A 26567-nucleotide genomic window follows, 5' to 3' on the forward strand; every position below is an offset into this window, starting at 1 on the left:
GCCAGTCACTCCCTGACAGCCCCAGGAAGGAGTCAATAGCAAACCACTTCTGAAAATTTCCCCCAGGAAATTGCTGGGATTTGCAGGCAGTGGCCAGTGGGTGGGAGGTGATTTTGTTATATTGTACTATATTAATTTATTTGATTCTTTTTGTTAGTTTTTATTGTTTTAAATGTGGTCTTTTATTTTGTCAGCCCCCTTGAGTCACTGTGGGTTAATGGGAATTAATATAAATTCAACATATGGAGTGAATAGAATGACTGTTTTTTATTGTTTTGGGGGGTTTAGATCTAAATTTAATTAATTGGATCTAAGATATTGTATATTATATGTTGTAAGCCGCCCTGAGTCCTCAGAGAGGGGCAGCATAAAATAAGTAAGCAAGCAAGCAAGCAAATAAATAAATAAACAAACAAACAAACAAACAAACAGCAGTAATATATGTAAGAAAATAGTCCATTTTCCATGCTACACTCAGAAGAAAATTAAACTGTATGCTGCTTTTATTATCCCCTTACAATCAGTTATTTAAAACATGGGTTATGTGAACCCTAAGCCTGGTCATCTCAAGAGTTGTTTGCCACATTATGTACTCCTGATAGTTATTTTGAGTAACAGTAGAATATGAGCTGCCTGTGATTCAAACTAGCTGAGGATATTCTGGCATTGACTAACAAAGGCCATACTGGATATAACCAGCAGGTAAGAGTTTCCAGTTTTTCATCTAATTTGATCTTTGATTTACATTAAAAGCATGTAAATCGACTCCACTAGAGACAGTGATAAAGAGGAGCAATTACAGTATGCAGACAATTCAACCAGTAATTCCTGAAGAAGCAAACACAAGGATAAATTTAGTCAACCCCTTCCCTGTAGGTCAAGTTTATGCATTTATGAATGTTCACATGTAAAAATAAGACCAAAGGAGAACAGGATCAGTGTTAGGTTTTAAAGCTTAAGACTAGATAGTTTAAGGTACTAGTGCTAACAAAAAAAGTCCTGACTTATTCTGACAGAAAAAAATTAAATGTGTGACATTAATAGACTTAACAGCAACTAGTAGACAAACAAAAATATCTTTATTCTAAAACATGAAATTCAGTGTTCAGGGCGTTCACGCTGTTCAGCTTTTTAAGAAATCTTCTTGGGCGCTGATTTAAAACTCCCATCAATGTATTGAGATGATGAAATAATGGGTAACCCCCTATTTGCACTGCTGCATAAACTATCCGGATAGCCAAACCAAGAAGCAAAGTGTTTAGCCACCAGTGCTTTTTTTTTTTTAATCAGAGTTGGAAGGGACCTTGTAGGTCATCTAGTCCAACCCCCTGCCCAACTACTTAAATTGGGATTATTCTCTCACAGCTGCACCCCCCCAAATACCGATGTGCACAACTTTTTAAAAAAGTATAAAAAATTGATTTCCTTGATTCTGTCAGCCTGCTCACAGCGAAGCAGTTGGTTTGCTGTCAATTTCTTCCATTAAAACTTTGGGAAGTCCACCCACCTCAGGTTTTCTCCCCTCACATACCTATTCAATAATTTCAAGGAGGGGACGGGTGGTTTGACATTTCATTTGTTTATTTCTTTGTTTTGTCCAGTACATATTGGTGGTATACAAAGATATAACAATATTTATATACATGATACTAGTAAAAGAGAAACATTAGGACAGGGGATGGAAGGCACTCTGGTGCAGCTATTGCATACTCCTTACTGACCTCTTAGGAATCGGGAGAGGACAACAGTGGATAGTCTAAGGGCAAAGTTTTGAGGGTTAGGTGACGATACTAGAGTCTGGTAGTGAATTCCATGCATCAACTACTCGGTTACTAATGTTGTATTTCCTACAGTCGAGTTTAGAGGTTTACTTTAAGTTTGTATCTGTTGTGTGCTCCTGTGGTTGAAGCTAAAGTAGTTGTTGACAGGAAGAACGCTGTAGCAGATGATTTTATGGGCTATGCTTAGGTTGTGTTTAAGACAACGTAGTTCTAAGATTTCTAAACCTAGGATTGTTAAGTCTAGTTGCGTATGGTATTCTGTTGCGAGTGGAGGTTTCTTGTAGTAAAGTATCTCTGGACATTTTCTATGTCCGAAATGTGGTGAGGTTCCAGACAGATCTGTATTCTCCCCACACTCCTCGTCGTCGCCCGAGGAACAGTCCTGCGAGGTAGAATAAAAACCCCGCAGGGAAGTCGCTCCACTCTTTTGCCCGACGGACCCCCACAACTCCAGCCCGCGGGACAAACTCGTACCCAGCGGAATCCCAAGCACCGCGAGTAGGGAAAAAGGGTGCGGTTTGGTGTTTTGGCTTTCCGCGTGTTGCTTCTCGTTGCAAGTAGGTGTGGAAGCCGAAGGGAAAAAAAGGGGAGGCAGCGGGCGGCTGCGCAAACTTCCACACTGCTCCGCTTTGGCCTCAAGGGAAGGGAAGGGCCTCGGTCCCAGCGCCAGGCCTTCCTCCAATAGCCTCCGGAGAGAAAGGCACGGAGCCAGGCCGCCCTGCCGCAGCACCCCGGGACGTTTGGGCGAGGCGGAGCCAAGCCTTCCGCGTGGCTGGCTGGCGGCCGGGAAAGGGAGGGAAGGCGGAGCGGGCTGGCGGGATGATCGGGACGGTCCTCTGTTACGTCCTGCTGCCCCTGTCGCGGCTCCTGCAGGCTTTCCAAGGTAACCGGCCTCCCTTCTTCGGACTCGTGGGTCGTCCCCTCACCTACCCACCCACCCGCCCCCGTGGCCTTTTCTCCCCGCTCGGGTGAAGCAGGCTGACGGTCGTCAGCTCCCTTCCACAGGGCGGGATGATGGGACGGAGAACCCAGTCAGGCAAGGGCAGGGCTACTTGGTTGCTGCTGCGGCCCCAGCGAGGCGTCTGGCTCGCCTGCCAGGCTCCTTCGGCCAAGGCGGGCGACTGGCCCAACGGCGGCAAAAGGCGCCTGTCAGGGGGATCCCGCTCGCGCCGCTCGTCTCCGCCCCGCGCTGGGAGCCGCGGGTTTTCATTGGGCCTTCCCTTCCCTCCCCCCCTCCCCGTCCCGCCTTCCGGCGTGCTGGTGGAGCGTCTCCTCTCGGAGGATCAAAACAACGGCTGTGACGTTGCTTTGTTAACCGAGATCCCGCACTGAGAAGGGCGCTGGGGATTATAACCTGTGGTTTAACATATGTAAGAAAAGGTTAAAAGTGGTCGGAGCAAGAGGATGGGGGCACGTGAGGGGAAAAATAATAAGGCAGTTGGGCATTGAGGGAACGGAAACAAGCCTCTGGCTTAATGCAGAGATCTTCAAACTTGGCAGCTTTAAGACTTGTGGACTTCAACTCCCAGATTTCTCCAGACAGCTTTGCTGGCTGGAGAATTCTGGGAGTTGAAGTCCACAAGCCACGTTTGAAATCTTCTGGGCTAGGGGTAGGCAAAGTTGGCTCTTCTATTAACATATGGACTTCAACTCCCAGAATTCCTGAACTCAGGAATTCTGGGGGTTGAAGTCCACAAGTCATAGAAGAGCCAACTTTGCCTACCCCTGCAGTGGGATAATGGTTAACTTTTATATGAGGCTTCACTTGCATTATTTTTCTTGCAACCTTGTGAGGTAGGTCGGTTTTATTTTCCCTGCTGCACAGTTGGGAGAGAACATAAGAGCAGGGGTAGACAAAGTTTTTTTTATTTCACAAGTATTCATTCGGTTTTGGGTCCATCCCACCACCCTCGCCACAAAAAAAAATCTCATTTTGATGGTCAGAATGAATTGCCTTGGACTGCATGTGTCACATTTCAATTTTCTGGATAGCCTAAAAAACAATATTTGCTTTTATGGTCACTTCCCCTGTTGTGAGATGTAGAAAGGGGCCATTTGTTTTAAAGTAACTTACTTTTTAATAATCGGGATAGTTTGAGACTGCACTATATCAAATATCAGACCCTCAACCCCAGATAGCATGGCTTAAATTTTTTCGTGTGTAACTTTATTCTGTCTCTCTCAGTCATATTTGCAAAGTAAAATCTTAATTACTTTGTCATTTGTTACTACAGTACTGTGGTGCCCAGTCAACTAATATTTGAAATTAATGTCAGGTGGAGCTCTTGCCTCACAATCAGGAGGTTGTGAATTCAATCCTAAGTAGAGGCAGATGTAGGGTCTCCTGCTTGGGCAAGAGGGTTGGACTAGATGACCTGTAAAGTCCCAACTTGGTTAAACTGTTAATTTTCTTTTATTTGAATCAAGAATGGAAAAATTAGGTTTTTCAGTAAGGGCTTTCAACCAGTTTGCTGACTGATTTAAAATTCAGCTAAACAATAAAACATTTATGTTGCTAAACCCAAATATTCAAAGTCCTATGTGAGTCTTACATACTGTAGTGCAAAATTGTTATCAAATCCTGGCTTCCAAAAGCAACAACATATTCATCAACACATTTCTTTGTGCTTTTCAGATTTCTTGCCCTACTCAATCTTCATCTTTTGTGGATTCTTTTTTTTATCTTTCTGGATGAGAAGGATAGTACAACACTCAGATATAACCTGTCTGCTTAAATGCCTCTGAGCTCCATATAGATCCTATATACTTCTTTTAGAAACTAATAATAAACATAATCTTATATGAAATAAAATCATGTATGCAATCCAGAGCATTTCTTGCCTTCCCGTAATGGGTATTTGGCCCTTACCACTAGTCCTTTGTGAATGTACCCACAACGGACTCTCAGAATTGCAAACCCCCCAATTTATTTATTTATTCTATTTTTATGCCGCCCTTCTTCTTAGACTCAGAGCGGCTTACAACATGTTAGCAATAGCACTTTTTAACAGAGCCAGCTTATAGCCCCCACAATCCGGGTCCTCATTTTACCCACCTCAGAACGGTGGAAGGCTGAGTCCACCAGCCTGCCAGCCTGCCTTCCATGAGTCAAAAAGAGGCCTGTGAAAATATTTACTGACCCCTCTCATCCTGGATTTTATTAATATTGATTGTTTCTTCATTGCTTATTTGACCCCTATGACAATCATTAAGTGTTGTACCTCATGATTCGTGACAAATATATATTTTCTTTTATGTACACTGAGGGCATATGCAACAAATTCCTTGTGTGTCCAATCACACTTGGCCAATAAAGAATTTTATTATTAAAATCTGAATCCTTCTCACTCTCCCAGACGGGATTGAAATCCCTGATTTAGAAAACAGTGATTTGCTCTGTGCCAGCATTTGCTGGTGTCTGTGAATTGTTAAAAGCATGATTGCCGTTAATTTTACCACCCTTGAGTTGTTTCTAAAGTGAACACATGTTCATATTTTGACAGATGCTTTCTTTACCTGCCGAAAGAGCGCGCTTCTGCCAAAGAGCACATCTATAGACGGCCTTTCTGCTCCTGTCGGTGGGAAGCCGAACTTGGAGGAGAAGCAAGCCCTGCTGCAGCAGTGGCTGGAGAAGGGGGCTGGTGGGGGTTGCACTAATGAGAGGGCTTCAGAACTGGACCAAGTATCAGCCATTTCGGCTGTGGAGTGGCAAGAAGGCCCGAAGCTACTGATGACAAGCTTAAGCAACTTGATTGTCTCACCACAGTCTAATGGCCAAGGGGAGGAAAAGGAACAGCAGCAGGAGGAGCTGCTGCAGGGGGTCCCTGCTGAGGAATCTTCTGAGAGACAGGAATTTGTAGAACCTACTCTGACAAGCTCACCAACAGAAGGAAAAGAGGATGCGGAAGTCACTGCTCCATGGGCAGCAATACGGACAGAGGGTGATCCTCCAGATGTGGATGCTCCTGTGTCATCCACAGAAGTGTGGATTGAAGATCCTGCTGCATTAGCCTGGAGTCCTGCCCAGGAGAATGATGTGATACCAGCTGAGGCAGTCATGTGGCCTTTTGCAGATGCAGGTCAATTTCAGCCGCTCCCTCTAGAGATACCTTATCATGGTGAGTATCAGTGCATTTCATTGTGTGACTTTGACCTTACTGGATAAGAGCAGAGTTAACAAAGCGATTTGATATGGGAATATTATTTATGTTAGATATTATGGAAATGCTTCTCAATCCTACCTTTCTTTGAAATCCTTCAAGGTATCTGCTGAATGTTCTAAATTCATTTCATGATTAGAGATATTACACACTGTGAGTGATAATAAGGACAAACTATGTAAAATAACTAGTATAAATATATGAATAATGCATACTGATTTAATCTACTGCATTATTTTTGTTTAAGAAGAATACCTAGTTGCAATGATTTGCAGGAACTTTCCAAATACTTGCCTTCAGACCGGAATGGCAAAAGTGACATTTTGGGGGAGTACAGACACCCTTATAGAATAAATTCCTAGAATCCATTTCAGAGACGTATCCAGAGGATACTTGTATTTCTTAATATATTGGCCAAATGCTTGCTTCTGAATATTTTTAATTTTGGAATAAAAGCTGGTAGTCTGTCACACTAAAAATGTGGTTGTGAATTATAACACATTTGTTTACAGAGTGCTGTTGTGTTAGGGGAAAAAATCTTCTTTTATCCTCTAGAAGAAACAGAATTACTCAGTTGTACAGCAAAATATATTATGCTGTAATATAGAATAGAATAGATAACATTGTAACTCAAAACAAGTCGGAGGCACATGAGATGCTCAGGATGAAAAGTCAAAGGATGCATTTGTATTAAACTAGCCTTTATGACTTAGTAATTTACCTTATAGCACAGGCTCAGATTCTAGTTAAAGTTAATCCTCCCTCAAGTTGCTTTTTGCTCTGAAGGGCAGCAGAGTTTCAACCGCAAACAGACACTTCCAGCACAGCGCCCGTCTCAGCCAAACTATGTCCTGCACTTTTTGCTTTTGTACAGAGATTTTGTGGAGAGATTGGGAAGATATCTCTACCAGCAACCCAGAGCCGAACTCAGAGAGTGGGTCTCTGTTTGAATTCAGAGTAATGTCTTACAACATTCTGGCCCAAGACCTGATTGAGCAGTGCCCACATCTTTACATGCATTGCCATCCAGATACCCTAAACTGGAGCTATCGTCTTGCAAATCTCTTACAGGAGATCCAGCACTGGGATCCTGATGTGAGTATAACTTGGCAGCTTTGCTATATTTGAGTATACGGGTAGTTCTCAGGTTTTAACAACAATTGGAATCAGGATTGCTGTCACTAAGTGATGGGGACATGAAGCATGATGTCACATGATTGCATTACTTAGCAATAGCAATCCCAGCAGTGCCAGTTGCTGTTGCAATCCCAAGGCACACAAGTCATTAAGCAGGAGGCACAAGAGTCCCAAGTAAGGATTGCATGGGTGCTGCAGGGAGTTCAGGTAGAACATGGGACACGCAGTGTAGGCTGGGTACAGGTGCAAGAAGGCCAGAGGGGATGGACAATGTGGCCCAGTGTGAGACAAGATTGTTAGGCATGGCAAGTTGTGAGTGCAGGCAGGCTGGCCTGGCGCAGCAGGACACAAAATGGAGGAAGGCCAGGGCATGTAGGATGCAGCAAGGCACAAGCATAGGCATCCTGGTAGGACTTACTAGAGTGACTTGCAATCTTCCTTACAGACTTCCCCATTGAGTTTACTTGTGGGAAGCTGGCAGAGATGGTCACAAATGGCAATCACATGATCACAGGACACTGCAACTATCCTAAGTGGAAGCTGTTTGCTAAATGCCCAAATTACAATGACGTGACATCCACGGGGACATTACGATGGCTGGAACTTGGGGGATCACCCATTCAGCGCTGCCTCCACTCTGAATGGTCACAGAATGAGTGTCGGCATGTGAGGACTACCTGCATTTATTGACATTGGTACTAAGAAGGAAGCAGAGGAGATGCAAGGCTCATTAAGCCTTGCCTTATATTTGTTTGTTTGTTTGTTTGTTTGTTTGAGTTGAAAGGGACCTTGCAGGTCATCAAGTCCAACCCCCTGCTTAAGCAGGAAATCCTACAGCACTCCAGCCAAATGACAGTCCAATCTCTTGAAAATGTCCAAAGTTGGGGAGTTCACAACCTCCACTGGCAGGCCGTTCCACTGGTTGATCGCTCTGACCGTCAGGAAGTTCTTCCTTATTTCTAGGTTGAAAATCTCCTTGGTCAGCTTCCAACCGTTGTTCCTCGTCTAGCCCACTGGTGCTCTGGAAAACAGCATGACCTCCTCCTCTCTGTGGTAACCCTCAAGTACCTGTAGACTGCTATCATGTCCCCAATGGCCCTTCTTTTCTCTAGGCCAGTGATTTTCAACCTTTTTTGAGCCCCGGCACATTTTTTACATTTACAAAATCCTGGGGCACACAACCAACCAAAATGACACAAAATGACACTCTACACGCAGTACATATTATACATATAGTTAATAATATAGTTTCTAAATGTATTTATTGTATTTATTCTAAATGTATTTAGTCTTCAGAGAGAGGCGGCATACAAATCTAATAAATTATTATTATTATTATTATTATCATCATCATCATCATCATCATCATCATCATTATCATCACTTAATGTGAAACCTGGGCCTGTTTCAATTAACACAAAAGGGATATCCTGGCAGGGATGGTAGTTTGGGGACCCATGTTTAATTTCCCCACGGCACACCTGACCATATCTCACGGCACACTAGTGTGTCATGGCACACTGGTTGAAAAACACTGCTCTAGGCTACCCATGCCCAGTTCCAGCAATCTCTCTTCATAAGTTTTGGTTTCTCGTCCCCTAATCATTTTGTTTGTTCTTTTCTGCACTTTCTCCAGAGTTTCTATGTCTCTTTTGAAGTGTGGTGACCAGAACTGGATGCAGTACTCCAGATGTGGTCTGACTAGAGTGGTATTAATATCTCTCTGGTCTTGGAGTGAATCTCCCTGTTGATACACCTTAGGATTGTGTTAGCCTTTTTAGCCGCTGCTGCACATTGCTGGCTCATATTTAGTTGATTATCCACCAAGACTCCAAGATCCCTTTCACAGTCACTACTGCTAAGTAGGGTTCCTCCCAGACTGAAGTAATGAAATTTCAGATTATTCCTCACTCACAGTCTACGTTTCACCTGTCTTTAAGCCTATCTTTTCTGAATAATTAGGAGTCACCTTTTGAGGGGGAGAGAACTATTTAGCCTTTGAGTTAATACCACTCAGGTGGATGGACAGCACAGTTACGTAAACTATTTCTACTATATTTAAAGCTACAATAATAGAATCAGAAAAAAGTCTGAAAGTAAATTTCTCCCACTGTCATCTTTACAGCCTGAGATCTTAGGGACGTCCCTTCTAAGCCTCTTGCTCCATCCACTATGCACCTCTGGACTGGGCTGTGTCTTATCTGACAGTTCCTTAGCCAGCATCTCTTCACCATGGTACCCATTCCCACGTACAATTACATATTCATAACTCTGACATGTCCCTTGAATCTCATGCCTCTTGAACACTTTTCTCTTTCTCTGTTTTTCACTTGACTATACAATCGTGTAGTTTCAAAATCTGCTAGGCAGGTAGTCTTCTCTTAACAACCCTTTGTTTAACTACCATGCAAATTCATAGTGCTAAACTTATGATTGGCCCTTGAAGTTCTGGCCATCCCCACTATTGTGTGATTGCCATTTGTGATCTCCTTACTGGCTTATGACATACAAAGTCATTGGGGAAGCTAATAATAAGTTGCAAATGGCGACCCCATGACATCCTTACTTAAAGTCGGGGTGGGATTTGCTCAACAACAGCAACCAGAAGGATTTTCCCTACTAAGTGGTGCAGTCAAGTGGCATCTTGCTTTTCAGCCTCAATCTGTGGGACTGTCTCCTGCCGCATACCTCTCAGAGACCAATTCGATCATCCTCCGGGTCCTGTCGACCAAGCAATGTAGGTTGGCGGGCCCATGGGGCAGGGCCTTCTCTGTGGGCTGCCCCAGCCCTAGGAACCAACTATCCCCCGATGTCTGCACTGCTCCTGCTCTACTGGTCTTCCCAAAGGCCGTGAAGATCTGCCTTTGCCAGCAGACCTGGGGGCTATGAATATTAACATCCAGTCATGGCCGAACTGAGATTGATTTGTATGTATCTGTGTTTGATTAGATAGTTCGCTTGGATTTTATAATGGGGTTTTATTGTTTTATTATTTAATATTTGACTTTTTTATCAATGTATTGTATTATTTATTGTTGTAAGCCCTGGGATTGGGCAGCATAGAAGCCTAATTAATTAATTAATGCTTTCTGTCAATTCCATAGTTAACCAAGTACTTACTATCTGTATTTTTCCTTCTATGGCAAATGTAATTAACAAGGATAATAAAATTGGGAGAAGTTAAATGTATGTAGTGGAAAATTATTTGTTCTGCCTTTGAAAGCTACAACATAACTTATTACAGTTATTTTCTTCTAGATTCTCTGTCTCCAAGAAGTTCAAGAGAATCATTATTGGGAGCAGTTGGAGCCAACACTGATGATGATAGGTAAAACTTCCTTCTGATAATGAGCTCAAAAATATGCTTCTTGATGCTCCTCTCAGGATCAGTAAAAATGCCTCTTACTCAGTATTTAACAGCCATCGATGTTTTGGGATGGTTGGCTTTACTTTGATAGCAGACGTGGTTTGGGGAAGCTTGGAGCTTCATGGCTGCCTTTCAAGCTCTAATGCATATCAGGCTTTGGGTGGGAGGGTGTACTGAGCTTTGTTTGGCTTCTCCTTTCCTATGCATTACTTTCTGAATTGAGTTGGGCCAAGATGAGCAGTGGCTTCTTCATCTCAAAGATCAAACTAGCATAAGAGGTATATGTAACAAGAAACTTTTGTCATTTGGCCAGGCTTTACCTGTATCTACAAGCGGCGGACAGGAAGAAAGACAGATGGCTGTGCAATCTGTTACAAGCAGAATAAGTTCCAACTGATCAGTGCCAGCCCCGTTGAATACTTCCGGCCCGGTTTGGATATCCTCAGCAGGGACAATGTGGGCCTGGTGCTACTACTACAGCCCTTATTAACCGAAAACCCAGGAGACAAGGCAATCAGCCCTTTGTGTGTGGCAAACACTCATGTATTGTACAGTCCCCGTCGGGGAGACATCAAACTAGCCCAGATGGCTCTGCTCTTGACAGAGATTGACAAAACCGCAAAACTGGCTGATGGCAGTTACTGCCCCATCATCTTATGTGGGGACATGAACTCTGTGCCCGACTCCCCGCTATATAAGTTTGTCCGGAATGGCGAGTTGTACTACCATGGAATGCCAGCCTGGAAGGTAAGCAAAAGAAAGAGACCAGATAGTCTTGGTTTTGCTCTTAAATGGTTATATGGTTTCCAGCACCTCCTGAGAATCCTGCTTGCTTTTCTCTCCATCACAGGAATTTTTCAGGATTAGTTCATTTATTTAAACTGACCTGGTTACTGTAGAGACCATCTGCAATCAGGCTCTGGCAGAAAGTTCTATTTTCAATTAATAGCCAGCCAGATATTTAAATATGCTGCTGCTGACCTTTAAGTCTTATCTCTCAGTTCTCAGTTCTTTTCTCAGTTCTCTTATGCCTACCAAGCTATTGCTGGGAAGTGTGGTAGAATACGTACACACACACACACAAACACAAACACATATTCACACATAAAGTATGTAGTAGTGGAGGAGGGTGCAAGAAATATGTATATATACGTTTGTATATATGTGTGTGTGCTTATTGCATCTTGCTCCACTACTTCATTAGCAGAAAACAGGCAGATTTGAACTCTCAGAATGTTTTGGTCAGCTAGATTTCCAAAGTCTTTATTTAGTCACGAAAAGTCTAAAGTTTGGGGTAGAGCGCTTTCTCTGTAGTAGTCAGTTATTTGCTTGTTAATGCAAATGCATCACTAGTATTCTTGCATTTATATTCTAGATCAGTGTTTCCCAACCTTGGCAATTTTAAGATGTCTGGATTTCAACACCCAGAATTCCTAACTCAGCCTTGGAGTTGAAATCCACACAGTTATGGTTGACAAACCCTGTTTTAAATTATGGATTCTGGGGGTTTGATTTTCATATAGTCATTCTAGATTTTTGAAACTTTGGATTGTTTCCCTCAAAATATTTGATGGGTATTTGTGTTCTGTTCTTTTCTTCTTCTTCTTCTTCTTTTCCTTTGGCCTCCACAGGTATCTGGCCAGGAGGAATTCTGCCAGAACCCATACCAGCGGAAATTGCTGTTTCCTCTGTGGCCTGGTTGCCTGGGTATAACAGATGACTGCCAGTATATCACTCTTTGTCAAAGCAAGAAGTCAGGTGAATCTCATGATAACGTTGAAATTATAGGTTTTGTGCTTTTCAATATTGTATGTTAGGAATGACAGCTTTTCAGTCTCTGGGGTTCCTCATTTTGTTTAAAATATTATTTACCTATGTACACACACTATTCAATGACAGTTGTGAATTCACTGAGTAAAAAGGCTCATTGGTGATGTGGGAATGAACAATTAATAACTCTGCAGGACTTAAGAAAGGGTTCAGATTTTTGTTTGTTTTATGAGTGATTATCATTTAAAATTGTACCATTTCCCCTGAAAATACAACCTACCCCAAAAGTAAGTCCTGGCTTGATTTTACATGTATGCCCAATATAAACCCTAACCCCAAAATAAGCCCACCCACTCCAGGATTCACAGGTAAAAATTAAGCTAGGGTGCAGCCGATAACAGAGCTACGGATTGATCTGGAGCTGTGTTATTGGCTGTAGAGTCCTTCAGGAAAGCCTTGCAGGCCGCATAAGAAGTTCTTGAAGGCCTCTTGACCAGGGGTGACACACGCAAGTGAGAAATTACACACGCACCCTGAAAATAAGACCTGGTGCCTTTTTTGTTGGCAAAAAAATAAAAATAAGACAGGGTCTTATTTTCAGGAAAACACAGATATCCACATCAGTGTTGGGTTCCTACCGGAACAGTAAAAGACACTGCACAGATAATAAAAGTTGAGCTACATGCCTGCGTGTCCCAGCATGTTTTTGCTTCTGCACATGCACAGGAAGCAAAATCTTGTGAGGGGACTTGAGCGCACGAGAGATTGCAGGAATATTTTGCTTCTGCGCATGCGTGCAGGGAAGCAAAAAAATCACTAAAATCTCATGTGTGTGTGTGTGTGCATTCCCTCATGAGATTTTGGTTCCTGTGTATTCACAGAAGCAAAAACACATGTGGACATGTGTGTGTGCACATATGACACCCAAAGCTGAGTGCCCAGAGCATCGGTAGTAGCAAAAAAAGGAATCCGCCCATGATCTGCATGGATGCATGGGGGCATTGAAGCTTCATTTTAACAACTATCCGGTGGACAATAGTTTACAAATAACAAGTCTGAACACACCGTAGCCATTCTAATTTTTTTTGTGTGTGTATATGTTTGATTTTCGTCTGCAGACAGACTTAAATACAGTCGTGACTTTTTGCTTCAGTTCCGTTACTGTGATGTTGCCTGTGAGCGACCTGCAGACTTGGTCCTGTTGGAAGGTGTGACAGATGCCGTGCCAGGTATTCCAAGATTCTTCCTTGATTTTACCTCTTTCAGCAATAGTATACCTCACTTTAGAAAATTTTTTAATGTTTAACAAGATGCTGCGGGAGAGCTTTGTAAGTCGGCTAAAGTAGCCTTTTCCAAAGTAGTGGTTCCTAATTCCTGCACATTGCATTATTGCCTCTGCTTGATGGTGTGAATAGTATGAGAATCCATATTGGGAGACCCTCCCCTCTCCCCTCCAAGAAGGGAAAGATACCCTGCATGGTCTTGCTTGGTTTTCATAGTAATCAGAAGAGCACCAATGGGTTCTGCAGACTGTGGGTTGCTTTGGAATAATTCATTGAGGTAAATAAATTGACACTTCATGTTTTATGATTAAATCTGTGGTTATGCCCTATGAAGTTGGAGCTGGGAAGAAATTACTGTGTATAAAGGAATCAAAATGCTGTTCCCCATTGAGATAACTTTCTGAAACTGAACCCAGCAGGATCTAATGTGATTTGAATGGAGAAACCGGCAATTTTTTTTAAATGTGCTGGAATTAGACAAGGACTATGGGAAGGAAAAAAAAAATCTCCCATTCCATCCACATGGGAAAAAAGAATTGGCCATTGGTTTGAATGCTGCGACTCTTCCATTCTAAGCATTCTTGATCATATGACTTAGTGTGTTGCCTGCCCTGTGGGTCTCAGTGCCCATAGACATAACATAAGAGGGGAGAAAAACACACCACCCAGAAAGGAGGAATAGGCACTTTGCCCTGATTAGATCTTTAACCCTGCTCTTCTGTTCAGGTCATATGTGACCCGAAGCCAAGTTTGAGTCCCTGTAAAAAAATTTCCCTGCATATCTGAAACTTGAAATTTCATGACTTTTCATCATTTCAGGGGTTCTCTATGAGAATTTTTTTTTGGGGGGTGGGGGATTTCTTTCTTGCTAAAAAACAAAAAGTCACACTTCTTCTGTTCCTGGGTCACACTGACCCGGACCAAAACCTCTTCATTCGAAGTGCTTATGTTTGGTCAATTTGAATACTTTTTTCACTTGGAAAGTAGTCTGAACATTTCTGCACACAATGATATGAAAATTGAACTGAAAGAAATTATGCATATTGCTTTAATTTGGTTATAAAAGGCAGACCCCCCCCCCCGTTTTTCTGAATTTTTTTCAATTTATAGATAGTTTAGCTTGCAAAATGTGTTCAATTTTACTAAAGTTGGTGTGGGATTGGTAGTTTGAACATTTCTGAATATAAGAAAAATATAAATGAACTGAAAGAAATGATTCTTATTGTTTTTTTTAAAATCAGAAATAAGCCCCCCCCCCCCCTTGGCTGCTTGCAACAATTTTCACTTTTTATTTTTTTATGCTCCAAATCCGAAATATTCTTTAAAATCTTAGGCATTCATTTACTCAATTTAACAATGCTGATCATCATAAAAATATTTGTGGGGGTGGGGGCTAATTTTTTTCTGGGGAAAAAAAAAGTCATGTTGACTCTGTAAGGTTAGAAACATAGAAACATAGAAGTCTGACGGCAGAAAAAGACCCCATGGTCCATCTAGTCTGCCCTTATACTATTTTCTGTATTTTATCTTAGGATGGATATATGTTTATCCCAGGCATGTTTAAATTCAGTTACTGTGGATTTATCTACCACGTCTGCTGGAAGTTTGTTCCAAGGATCTACTACTCTTTCAGTAAAATAATATTTTCTCATGTTGCTTTTGATCTTTCCCCCAACTAACCTCAGATTGTGTCCCCTTGTTCTTGTGTTCACTTTCCTATTAAAAACACTTCCCTCCTGGACCTTATTTAACCCTTTAATATATTTAAATGTTTCGATCATGTCCCCCCTTTTCCTTCTGTCCTCCAGACTATACAGATTGAGTTCATGAAGTCTTTCCTGATACGTTTTATGCTTAAGACCTTCCACCATTCTTGTAGCCCGTCTTTGGACTCGTTCAATTTTGTCAATATCTTTTTGTAGGTGAGGTCTCCAGAACTGAACACAGTATTCCAAATGTGGTCTCACCAGCATTCTATATAGCGGGATCATAATCTCCCTCTTCCTGCTTGTTATACCTCTAGCTATGCAGCCAAGCATCCTACTTGCTTTCCCTACTGCCTGACTGCACTGTTCACCCATTTTGAGACTGTCAGAAATCACTACGCCTAAATCCTTTTCTTTTGAAGTATTTGCTAACACAGAACTGCCAATACAATAGTCAGATTGAGGATTCCTTTTCCCCAAGTGCATTATTTTACATTTGGAAACATTAAACTGCAGTTTCCATTGCTTTGACCATTTATCTAGTAAAGCTAAATCATTTACCATATTGCCGACGCCTCCAGGAATATCAACCCTATTGCACACTTTAGAGTCATCGGCAAATAGGCAAACCTTCCCTACCAGACCTTCCCCTATGTCACTCACAAACATATTAAAAAGAATAGGACCCAGAACAGACCCTTGTGGCACACCGCTTGTAACCTGACTCTGCTCAGAATACTCGCCATTCACAACAACCCTCTGGTGTCTATGCTTCAGCCAGCTGCAAATCCATTGAACTATCCAGGGATTAAGTCCAATCTTCACTAATTTATCTATCAGCTCTTTATGTGGAACCGTATCAAAGGCTTTGCTGAAGTCCAGGTAGGCAATATCCACGGCACCACCTTCGTCCAACACCTTTGTGACATAGTCAAAGAAATCAATGAGATTAGTCTGACATGATTTGCCTTCAGTAAAGCCATGCTGATTTGGGTCCAATAAGTTATTGTTTTTTAGGTGCTGATTTATCCTCTTTTTCAGTAGAGTCTCCATCATTTTAACGACAACTGATGTCAAGCTAACTGGCCTGTAGTTACCAGCTTCTTCTCTACTGCCCTTCTTGTGGATAGGCACAACACTTGCCATTCTCCAATCCTCAGGAACATCTCCTGTTAACAAGGATTGGTTAAACAAATCAGTCAGGGGGGTAGCAATGACAGATCTGAGTTCTTTAAGAACTCTTGGGTGGATGCCATCTGGACCCATTGTCTTATTTATCTTTAATCGTTCAAGTTCTTCTAAGACATCGGCTTCTAAGATCACTGGAGCTGAATCCGTACAGTTGGAAGCAATGCTATATCCCTCTATAGTATTATTTTGTAAGGTGTCTTTTGAGAAAACTGAACAGAAGTAGCTATTGAAATGGTCAGCGATCTCCTTATTCCCATTAATGCATGTATTTTTCCCGGTACTAAGCTTCGTGATGCCGCAGTTTTTCTTCTTCTTATCACTAACATATAGACTGGGAGCAAAATGATTTTTTTTAGGTACTTAAATTTGGTCTTTTTGAAAACTTTTTCCACTGGGAAACTAGTTTGAACATTTATGAACGTAATGATATGAAAATTGAACTGGAAAAAAGTAAAACTTATATTTTTATTTTGATCAAAAAGCCCCTCCCCCCCATTCTTTCTGAATTTCGTGTCAATTTATATTTTTTAAGGCTACAAATCTCTAAGGAATTTCCCCCCAAAAGGTTTGATATACTAAATTGAACAATCCTGAACATAAGAAAAATATAAATGAACTGAAAAAAATGATTCTTATTTGTTTATTTTTGCCTCAAAAGGGCCACCCCGCCTCGGCCTTGCTTTGTGCCATTATGTTCACTTTTTATATATATTTGGCTAGAAATGTTTGGAATATCCTTTTGAAAATCAAGCACATTGTAGCCAGAGAACTAATTTTATGAAAGAAATCCATTTTACTAAAAACAAGTATGTAAGTTTGAAATTAACAGCATAATTTTTATATAAATTGAAATAATTGAACACGGGGGGAGGCATACTTTTATGTGCAAAATAAACCAATATGCATCAATTTTTCCAGTTCAATTTTCATATCATTATGTTCAGAAATGTTCAAGCTACCAATCCCACACCAACTTTAGTAAAATAGAATGCATTTTGCTAGCAAAACTATCCATAAAGTGAAGAATATTTCACAAAAACGGGGGGGGCACGCATTATATCAGCAAAATAAACCAATATGCATCAATTTTTCCAGTTCAATTTTCATATCATTATGTTCAGAAATGTTCACGCTACCAATCCCACACCAACTTAAATAAAATAGAATGCATTTTGCAAGCAAAACTATCCATAAATTGAAAAATATTTCACAAAAATGGGGGGGGGGCACGCATTATATCAGCAAAATAAACCAATAAGATTTACTTTTTTCATTTCAAGTTTTATTTCAATGTGTGCAGAAATGTTCAAACTTGTTTCCAAGTGGAAAAAGCTTTCAAAAAGACCAAATATAAGCACTTCAAATGAAAGGTTTTCGGTCCGGGTCAGGGTGACCCAGGAACATAAGATTAGGGAGTTTTTCTGAACAGAATAGCAGAAAGACAAACATGCAGGCAACATGTATCCATGCAACTTGACTAATGCCTGGGGGGAAAGTGCAAGTGTGCACATCTCTCACAGATGTGACACCCTACTTCATTACACAGAAGCAAATGCAGGACCTTCTGTGGCCATATCTAAAGGTTGGGAAGAATTCCTGAAGCCATCGCTGTTTGCTCCAATGTTTAGTTTCGGTTCTGAATCACTTTAAAATGCTGATGCTCTTTCTCTCTTGGGCCTCAATTTTTGCCTTCTGTTTCATGCCTGCACCAATGGTGTTAGAATGCAGCCATGGCAAACTTTATTTATTTATTGGATTTGTATACCAACCCTCTCCGAGGACTCACAACATATCAAAAGTACATAACAGTATACTCAAAAATCCAATTAATATGACTAAGAGAACTTAAAAATCTCCAATATAATTTTAAAAAATATTCATCCCCATTCACTCCATAAATACAGTACAATTTTATACATGTTGGTGCTTGGATTTATTCAGAAGGTTGTAGAAGTTTTTCCAGACTGTTGGGCAAAAAGATGGTAGTTTGCAAAGAATATTGCAATTAAGCGCTTGAGTTGTGGCATTTAGTATATTTTGCTATAGGATAGTGGTGACTAACTTTTTCAGCACAGATTGCTGAAAGTGCACGTGCACCCATAATGCAATGCGCATGGAACTCCCTGCACGCCTTGACACCCCCGCACATGAGCCAGTCCCATGCATGCACACGTGACCCACCCTGCACGCTCACACCCCACGCATGCACTTCCAGTTCCTGCGTACACCCCGCACCTGTGCATGTCTTATGCATGCATCCCATGCATGCATGGCAGAGATCTAAAAACCAGCAGGCCGGTGGGAGACACCCATGCGCGGTGGAGCTGAGCTGGGGCAACGGCTCGCATACCTGCAAAGAGGGCTCTGCGTGTCACCTGTGTCACTCACACCATAGGCTTGCCATCACAGCTGTAGAATATTTAGGGCAGCTGGTTTTATTATGTCTGTTGAAGTCAAAGATTTCAGACTGGCTGGTGGGTTTGATCCAGTGTTTTGTTTTGTTTTTCTGTTGCTGCATTGCAGACCGTCCTGCCTATTGGCCTAAAGACCTCATTGTCGAGAACAACTCTGATCCAGAACTGGTTTGTTCAAGGTAATATGTATGCTGGGTTGGGATTTTGAGAGTCCCAACACACTTGGGGCTATCAGATTGGGGAAGGCTGCAATTAAGAATGCTTGTCAGAGTGAGATTCGGGCAGACATTTTGTCAACAGCCTCTGATTATGTAATTAGAGGAAGGCTACGAAAGTGAAGAATCTCTTGATCACATGATTCAGAGCAGAACGTGTGTACATTGAAACTACAGGTAATCCTCAATTTACAGCCACAATTGAGCCCAGAATTTATGTTGCGAAGTGAGAAATTTGTTAAGTGAGTTTTGCCCCATTTTACAAATTTTCTTTGTTAGATGAATCACTGCAGTTGTTAAGTGAATCTGGTTTCTCCATTGACTTTGCTTCTCAGAAGGTCACCCTATGACTCCGGGACACTGCAACCATCATTAAATGTGAGTCAGTTGTCAAGCGTCCAAATGTAAATCACGTGACCATGGGGATGCTGCAACCATCGTAATGTGAAAAATGGTCAGAAGACATGTAACCAAAGTTACAATGAAATAATGTCCTATGACCATTTTTCCACTGTTGTAACTTTGGTCACTAAATGAAGTGTTGTAAGTTGAGGACTACCTATAAGGAGATTTTTCAGAACAAGGTACTTCACATTGCTTTTGAATGTGATATTAATAAGGTTCCAGATAATGTTTTAGTTTGAGGATTGTTTTAAATTTATTTATTTATTATTTGGATTTATATGCCTCCCCTCTCCGAGGACTCAGGGCAGCTTACAACATATAAAAAGGCAATATACATCAAAATCCAATAAATTAAAATTAGAAGTGACATCTAAAAACTTAGGAACCAATTAAAATACACACATATCCATTCAATCAACAAACCCACTATACATTCTGTGGCCACGGGGCTAGAGTCCAATGACCCCAAGCTTGGCAGCATAGGTGAATTTTTAGACTCTTACGAAAGGCGAGGAGGGTGGGGGCAGTACGAATCCCCGGGGGGAGCTGATTCCAGAGGGCCTGGGCCCCCCACAGAGAAGGCTTTTCCCAAGCGATATTGCTAGTTGACAGGACCTGTAGAAGGCCACATTTGGGGGATCTAACCTGTCGCTGGGATTCATGCGGCAGAAGGCGGTCCTGTAAGTAATGCAAAAAATTGCATTATTTTTGCAATTGCAAATTGCATAAATATTCTCAGATTCCTTTTTGACGTTTGTAATGTTTGAACAATTAGCAACACTTGGCATTATGGCTAGCCCTAAAGAAATTTTCCCTTCATCTTCAGAACATTTTCCATCCCAGTCTAATCCTGGACAAAGTTCACAGAGTTGCTTTAGTTGATAATGCCACACTAGAGTCCTTCCCCAGATTGCTCCCCTGGAAAAGTCTTGCAACTTTGCATTTCTGCATAGAAATGCGGCGATATATTATATTTTCCTTTGCACGATTTCTTAGTCTGTAATTAGCCTGGAAACAATGTGATCATTCAGCAACGATTTTTTAAAAGCTACTGGAAATGGGGATGTTGCCTGAATATCACTGGTATTTTTTTCTCAATAAGCTTCAAAGAATTGATTTTGTTGGGAGTGCAGAAAGGGGGGGAAATGAAAGACCTCCTCTTTTTCATAAACTGTGTCCTAGATAATCATTAATTTTTTGGCATAGAGCCATGATGGCGAACCTATGGTACACGTGCCACAGGTGGCCCACGGAGCCACATCAGAAGGCACGTGTGCTGGCCAGCTGATTTCCAGCCTTGGGAAAGGTCCTTTGCACTTTCAGGAGGCTTCCCTGAAGCCCTCAGATTGCAAAAAATGGGCCAATGGGCCAACCGGAAGTTTATTTCTGAACTTCCGATTGGCCTGCTTGGCTGTTTTTTGCCATCCCCAGGCTTCAAGAGTCCAGAGGCTTCAGTGAGGCATGTGCATATGCTCAGGAGGCAGTGCAGGGGTGGTGGTTTGCACATGCGTGGGGGAGGACCTAGGTAACACGTGCACACACACCAGCTTGGCACACGAGCCTAAAAAGGTTTGCCATCCCTGGCACAGAGCTTTTATTTGAGTAGATTTCTGAAGCATGGTAATAGGGAATGGTAGCTGAGTTTGCTTTTCTTGCTTCCAGTCCTCTTGTTAAATGTCATCTCCCCCCTCTTCTATTTCGGGGGTGGGATTTCTTTCCTCGGCACAGGTATCCAGGCAGTATTCACCATAACCTCAACCTGACCTCAGTTTACAACCATTTCCTGCCCGAGAGAGGTTGCCAAGAGATTACAACTATGCCAATGGGAGTGGGAGCCACTGTGGATTATATCTTTTATTCAGCAATGCCAATCAAGAATGATCAGGAAGAATGTGAGTAGGCTTCTTTCTTTCAGCAAGCATAGGTATTTTCTGAGAAGTTTCGCTAATTCAGTGGGCCATTGAATGTGTCAGTTTATGTAGGCACACGTGTAATTTCAGCTTTAAAACAATTTTGCTTATGGCTTTTTTAAAATGATTGTTGTTGTGAGTGGTCCACGACTGGGTCAGTTAGTCACAGATTCTGAGGAGGGTCCGTCCTGGTACCCTAGGCCAGTATTCTTGACAGTTGAGTCAGTGAGAGTGAAAGAGAGATGGAACCTGAGGAACCACCAGAGACTGTAGAAACCCCAATGATGGTAATGTCTGAGTCAGAGGAGGAGGGAGGCATGGGAGATCAGGAGCCCCTATTAGATGCCCGGGTCAGAAGGTCAAGAAGCAGACAGGAATATCGTTATGGGAAAAAGTTCTATGAACTTTGAGTCTATGAAAGAAAGTCTAGACAGTTATATCTCTAGGAAACAGTTGACCACACCAAGACAGTATATAAAAGAGGATTTCTGGGTAAAGGGGTGTGGTGTTCCAACGTTCGTAATGGTGGCAATCCTAGATTCAGGGTTCCAGATATGTCTCACTGGCAACCTGCTATTATTCTTCTAACTTCATTGGGCAGAGATCAAACTGTGTGAGAAAACCTGGAGAATCGTGAGTGTATGTGTGACTGAAGAAAAAAAAACATGATCTCACTGAGGAATGTGCTAATTAGCCTTGACTCTCAGCGGCTGCCCAGACTTTTATCTCTTAGCCAATTTGGTAGGGAAAGCTGCCAAAATGGACTGAAAGGCTTGAATTTGCTTATGTAAAATCCTGCCTTTCATATAAAAGTGTTTGACTCAAAATCTCAGCACATGGATTCTTCCTTTGTTCCGATCTGCATAGGCCAGAGTAGAACAATTGTCAGACAAGTATGGGGGGTGTTCAAAATTATATGAACCTCTATTTATGCAATGGAGCTTCCTACTTCTCTCTTGTATTCTTTTCCCAAATCCATGAGAGATGAAGAATTTACTGGTGCAAATGCTGTGAGACTAAAGGAGAGAACCTCACGAGGAAAGGGAAATTGTCCAGCACTCTGAACAGAAACTGATCCTCCTCAGAAATGGATATTTGTTCCATGTCAGACACTAATTCCAGCCTTTCTTTAATTTATTCTGGGAAGAAATATTGATGATTATTTCTGAGCAAGGAGTGGCTCATTCTTCCATTCGTTTGGGGTTTAGCTTGACAAGGGAGTTGAAAACAGAGTTTAAATTTAACAGCATGGAAGCCATGAAATTGACACTCATATGCAGAAGCAAGACTGGAAAGAGATTCTTGTTGTGTGACTTCCTTCATTTGTTTCACTGCTCACATTCTTCAGAATGCTGAAAAAGAGTTATATGGACATTTGAGAACTTGCCACTGACACATGGTCATGTCACATTTTAAAAAAGGATATCAAGGGGCCTGGTGAATGTCTGGACTTAGAAATGTATCTATTGTAAACAATTCTTATATTTATCTATCTATCTATCATCTATCTATCTATCTAATCTATCTATCTCTATCTATCTAATCTATCTATCTATCTATCTATCTATCTAATCTATCTATCTAATCTATCTATCTAATCTATCTCTATCTATCTATCTATCTATCATGTATCTATCTATCTATCTATCTATCTATCTCTATCTATCTATCTCTATCTATCTATCTATCTATCTATCTATCTATCTATCTATCTATCTATCTAATCTATCTATCTATCTCTATCTATCTATCTATCTATCTATCTATCTATCTATCTATCTATCTATCTATCTATCTATCTTATGCTGTGAGCCGCCCCGAGTCTGCGGAGAGGGGCGGCATACAAATCTAAATAAATAAATAAATAAATAAATAAAATATCTATCTATCTATCAGATTTGTATGCCGCCCCTCTTCGTAGACTCGGGGCGGCTAACAACAATAATAAGACAATATAAACAAATCTAATATTTAAGTTAATTTAAAAACCCCAATTTAAGAAACCAATCATACATACAGACATACCATGCATAAATTTTATAAGCCTAGGGGGAAGGGAAAGTCTCAATTCCCCCATGCCTGACGACAGAGGTGGGTTTTAAGGAGCTTATGAAAGGCAAGGAGGGTGGGGGCAACTGTGATATCTGGGGGGAGTTGGTTCCAAAGGGTCGGGGCTGCCACAGAGAAGGCTCTTCCCCTGGGTCCCACCAAACGACATTGTTTAGTTGATGGGACCCGGAGAAGGCCAACTCTGTGAGACCTAACTGGTCGCTGGGATTCGTGCGGCAGAAGGCGGTCCCGGAGATATTCTGGTCCGATGCCATGAAGGGCTTTATAGGTCATAACCATTGCTGTGCCTTATTTGTATCTCTATCTGCATTTCTTTTACCTTCTGATTGCCTCTTCACAGCTTTACTTTGTGGGGCCCTGTTTATATTTCCCATTCTGTTTTGTATTTAGATCGCAGGATGTTCCAAGACGGAGCCCTAAAGCTGCTTGGCCGCCTCTCCCTCCTCTCTGAAGACATCCTTTGGTCAGCAAATGGCTTGCCTAATCCTTTCTGTTCATCTGATCACCTTTGCCTCCTGGCCAGTTTTGGGCTCGAGATTTCTGACTTTTAATCATGTGCCAGATCTTCCAAGACTCTCTGAGAGTTGGCCTGAATGGGAAAATCATGCCACTGAAGTTTGCATCGGCGAGCGAAAAGAAAAAAAGGATCTTCCGCACCCTGCCCCCCTTCCCTATTTTTGAGATGTCCTTGTTCTTTTCTCCCTTTTTACATGAGGAAATAACGATTTGGTTTACTCTAGAATTCTGCAATCCTCGTCTGAGCTTCACTGCCACTTTATGTCCGCCTATAGTCTGGCTACTGTACCATATTAAAGGGAACCCTGCCATCCGATTGGCAGCCTGGTCTGGGCTTCCTCTGGTTTTAAAGTATGCTCACTCACCATGTTAGCAGGGCATGTCGTGGAGCATCTGAAAGGAATCTTCATGTAATATGTGCTACACCAGGGGTCTCCAACCTTGGCCACTTTAAGACTTGTGGGAATTCTGGGAGTTGAAGTCCACAAGTCTTAAAGTGGCCAAGGTTGGAGACCCCTGGGCTCCACGCACACATATACACACATACACTATTACACTTGCTTTGTGCTGCAGGCAGCAAGGGATCTATATATTGTTTACTATTGCACTCAAACCAGAGTGACAGTGGTAGAGTGATTTTAACTTTTTGAGAGCTGGCGAGCTATTGCTTCCAATGAACCTGTTCCCACAGGTAAATGCTTGTTGATTGGCATGTCCCTCCTGTCTGTTTGGTTAATGGAATTAATTCAGCTGGCATCCCCTTACTACACACTTACTTTTTCATAATGATTTTCCTGGCAATTTAATTTGTTTGCATGTCAACAAAGCTTCTTGAAAACTCCTCTTTAGATTAAAAAATAATTTTCTCTCTTCTGAGAACATTGCATTTTATTATCAGGTTCCTCAAGAAGCTTTTTGCACACTGATTCACTACTACTTTGGGATGCTTTGGCTGTCTCTGGTGACAGAGTTGCAAATAAGGACTGCCAAAACTAGCAGAAAATGACAGATGCTTTAAAAAATCCCACACACACTTGGAAGCCACAATGTTGGGAACTCGGAAGTGGGCCTGACAGTTGCTGCTCATTTTTTAAAAAAACACATTAACAAATTGTTAAATGAATATGTGATTCAGAGTAAAGGCTGGTCTGTAAATAACTCCCATTCTCGATATATAGAAAAATTATTACAGTATGTGCAAGCTGTGTGCCACATTGTATTGGGAAAAATGCATCGGGAGCTTTCAATATTTTAAATGTTTTCTTAAATTTGAAAGAAAAATAAACACTTTTTTCTAATTTCAGAAAAGTTGTAAATTCAGTCGGTTGAGTCTAGAAAGAGTGAACTGAAGCCCTTTTTGTGTGAGGCTTCAGTAACGCCCTCTAGTGGATGTTGTGGGTCACACTTACAATATGTTGCTCGACAAAGATGCTAGAAATGATGGGCCTCCCTCAAGAGCTCAACACAATACAGTGTTCCCTCGATTTTCGCGGGGGTTATGTTCTGAGACCGCCCGTGAAAGTCGAATTTCCGCGAAGTAGAGATGCGGAAGTAAATACACTATTTTTGGCTATGAACAGTATCACAAGTCTTCCCTAACACTTTAAACCCCTAAACTGCAATTTCCCATTTCCTTAGCAACCATTTGGATTATTACTCACCATGTTTATTTATTAAAGTTTATTAAAAAAAATATATTTATTAAAGGCGGATGAAAGTTTGGCGATGATATATAACGTCGTCGGGTGGGAAAAATTGTGGTATAGGGAAAAAACTCGCAAAGTATTTTTTAATCAATATTTTTGAAAAACCGTGGTATAGACTTTTCGCGAAGTTCGAACCCACAAAAATCGAGGGAACACTGTAATGCCTAATTTTCAGATTCTCTTACAGGAGCACATTAGTCATTGCAGATAAATGTCTGAGTGATAATAAGAGTCTTATCTCTAAGTTTTTCAGTTGGAAAAGATATTGCTCATTATAGCAATAACACTTAGTCTTATAATACCACCTTACAGTGCTTTACAGTCCCCTCTAAGCAGTTTACAGAGTCAGCATATCACACCCAACAATTTAGGTCCTCATTTTAATACTGGAAGGATGGAAGGCTGAGTCAACCTTTAGCCTGGGAGGGTTCAAATTGCCAAATTGTAGGCAGCCGGAAGCCAGCAGAAGTAGCCTGCAGTATAGCACTCTAACTACTGAATCACCATGGCTTATTAATGTATGTACGTAATATGTATGGGTTTCAGCATAACTCTAATGCCTCGAGCAATTTCAACCAAACTTGGTACACATATGACTTACTATCTGGTGAAAAATACTGTGGGGATAAGGCACCCATAGAGTGGCCTTTTGGAACAATAGTATTGTGCTGTACACAGCCTAACGTTTTTCTGAAGAGGTCTAGGCCTCCCACAGTAGGCCTATGAAGGGAGCCTGATTAGGCCAGTACAGAGGCTTTGGATTAATCATGCTGTGGTTAAGCAGATCGCCCCCCCCCCCCCTTACTACAGCAGCCCTTTCTCACAGGGAACACCTTTGGCCTGTCTTCCCAGGATCATCCTTTGCCCCAACTTGGGCCCAAACTTTCCTCGCACAATAGGCCTATGACACAAAGGGAGCCTGATTAGGTAAGCCAG

The 26567-nt window shown here is 41.7% G+C and overlaps 1 protein-coding gene across 3 annotated transcripts; it reads left to right on the forward strand.

Annotated features, from left to right (window-relative positions):
• Positions 1-2328: 2328 nt before the first annotated feature.
• ANGEL1 (angel homolog 1) lies at positions 2329-25233 on the forward strand. Of its 3 annotated transcripts, XR_011559324.1 has the most exons (11): positions 2332-2664; positions 5285-5899; positions 6816-7036; positions 10337-10406; positions 10759-11192; positions 12077-12203; positions 13334-13444; positions 18919-18988; positions 21158-21321; positions 23800-24356; positions 24431-25233. XR_011559324.1 is itself a non-coding variant. In XM_070754265.1 (10 exons), exons 1-10 carry the CDS (start codon positions 2601-2603, stop codon positions 23958-23960), a joined length of 2037 nt encoding a protein of 678 aa, XP_070610366.1. In that variant the 5' UTR covers positions 2329-2600; the 3' UTR covers positions 23961-25233. The 3 variants fall into 3 exon arrangements, 2 of the variants coding, with proteins under 2 accessions (XP_070610366.1, XP_070610367.1); XM_070754265.1 differs by having other exon boundaries at positions 2329-2664; positions 23800-25233; XM_070754266.1 differs by lacking the exon at positions 2332-2664 and adding an exon at positions 3036-3151 and having other exon boundaries at positions 23800-25233.
• The last annotated feature ends 1334 nt before the right edge of the window (positions 25234-26567 follow it).

The sequence above is a fragment of the Erythrolamprus reginae genome, chromosome 1 (genome assembly GCF_031021105.1).
Source record: "Erythrolamprus reginae isolate rEryReg1 chromosome 1, rEryReg1.hap1, whole genome shotgun sequence".
NCBI classification, from domain to species: domain Eukaryota; kingdom Metazoa; phylum Chordata; class Lepidosauria; order Squamata; family Dipsadidae; genus Erythrolamprus; species Erythrolamprus reginae.

What these genes read in the sequence shown, in the direction of transcription:
- ANGEL1 (XM_070754265.1), top strand. Translation starts at nt 2,601, where the DNA reads ATGATCGGGACGGTCCTCTGTTACGTCCTGCTGCCCCTGTCGCGGCTC. An exon ending in GCTCCTGCAGGCTTTCCAAG is followed by an intron (nt 2,665 to 5,284) that starts GTAACCGGCCTC and finishes ATATTTTGACAG; the next exon opens with ATGCTTTCTTTACCTGCCGA. An exon ending in TTGTCAAAGCAAGAAGTCAG is followed by an intron (nt 12,204 to 13,333) that starts GTGAATCTCATG and finishes TTTCGTCTGCAG; the next exon opens with ACAGACTTAAATACAGTCGT.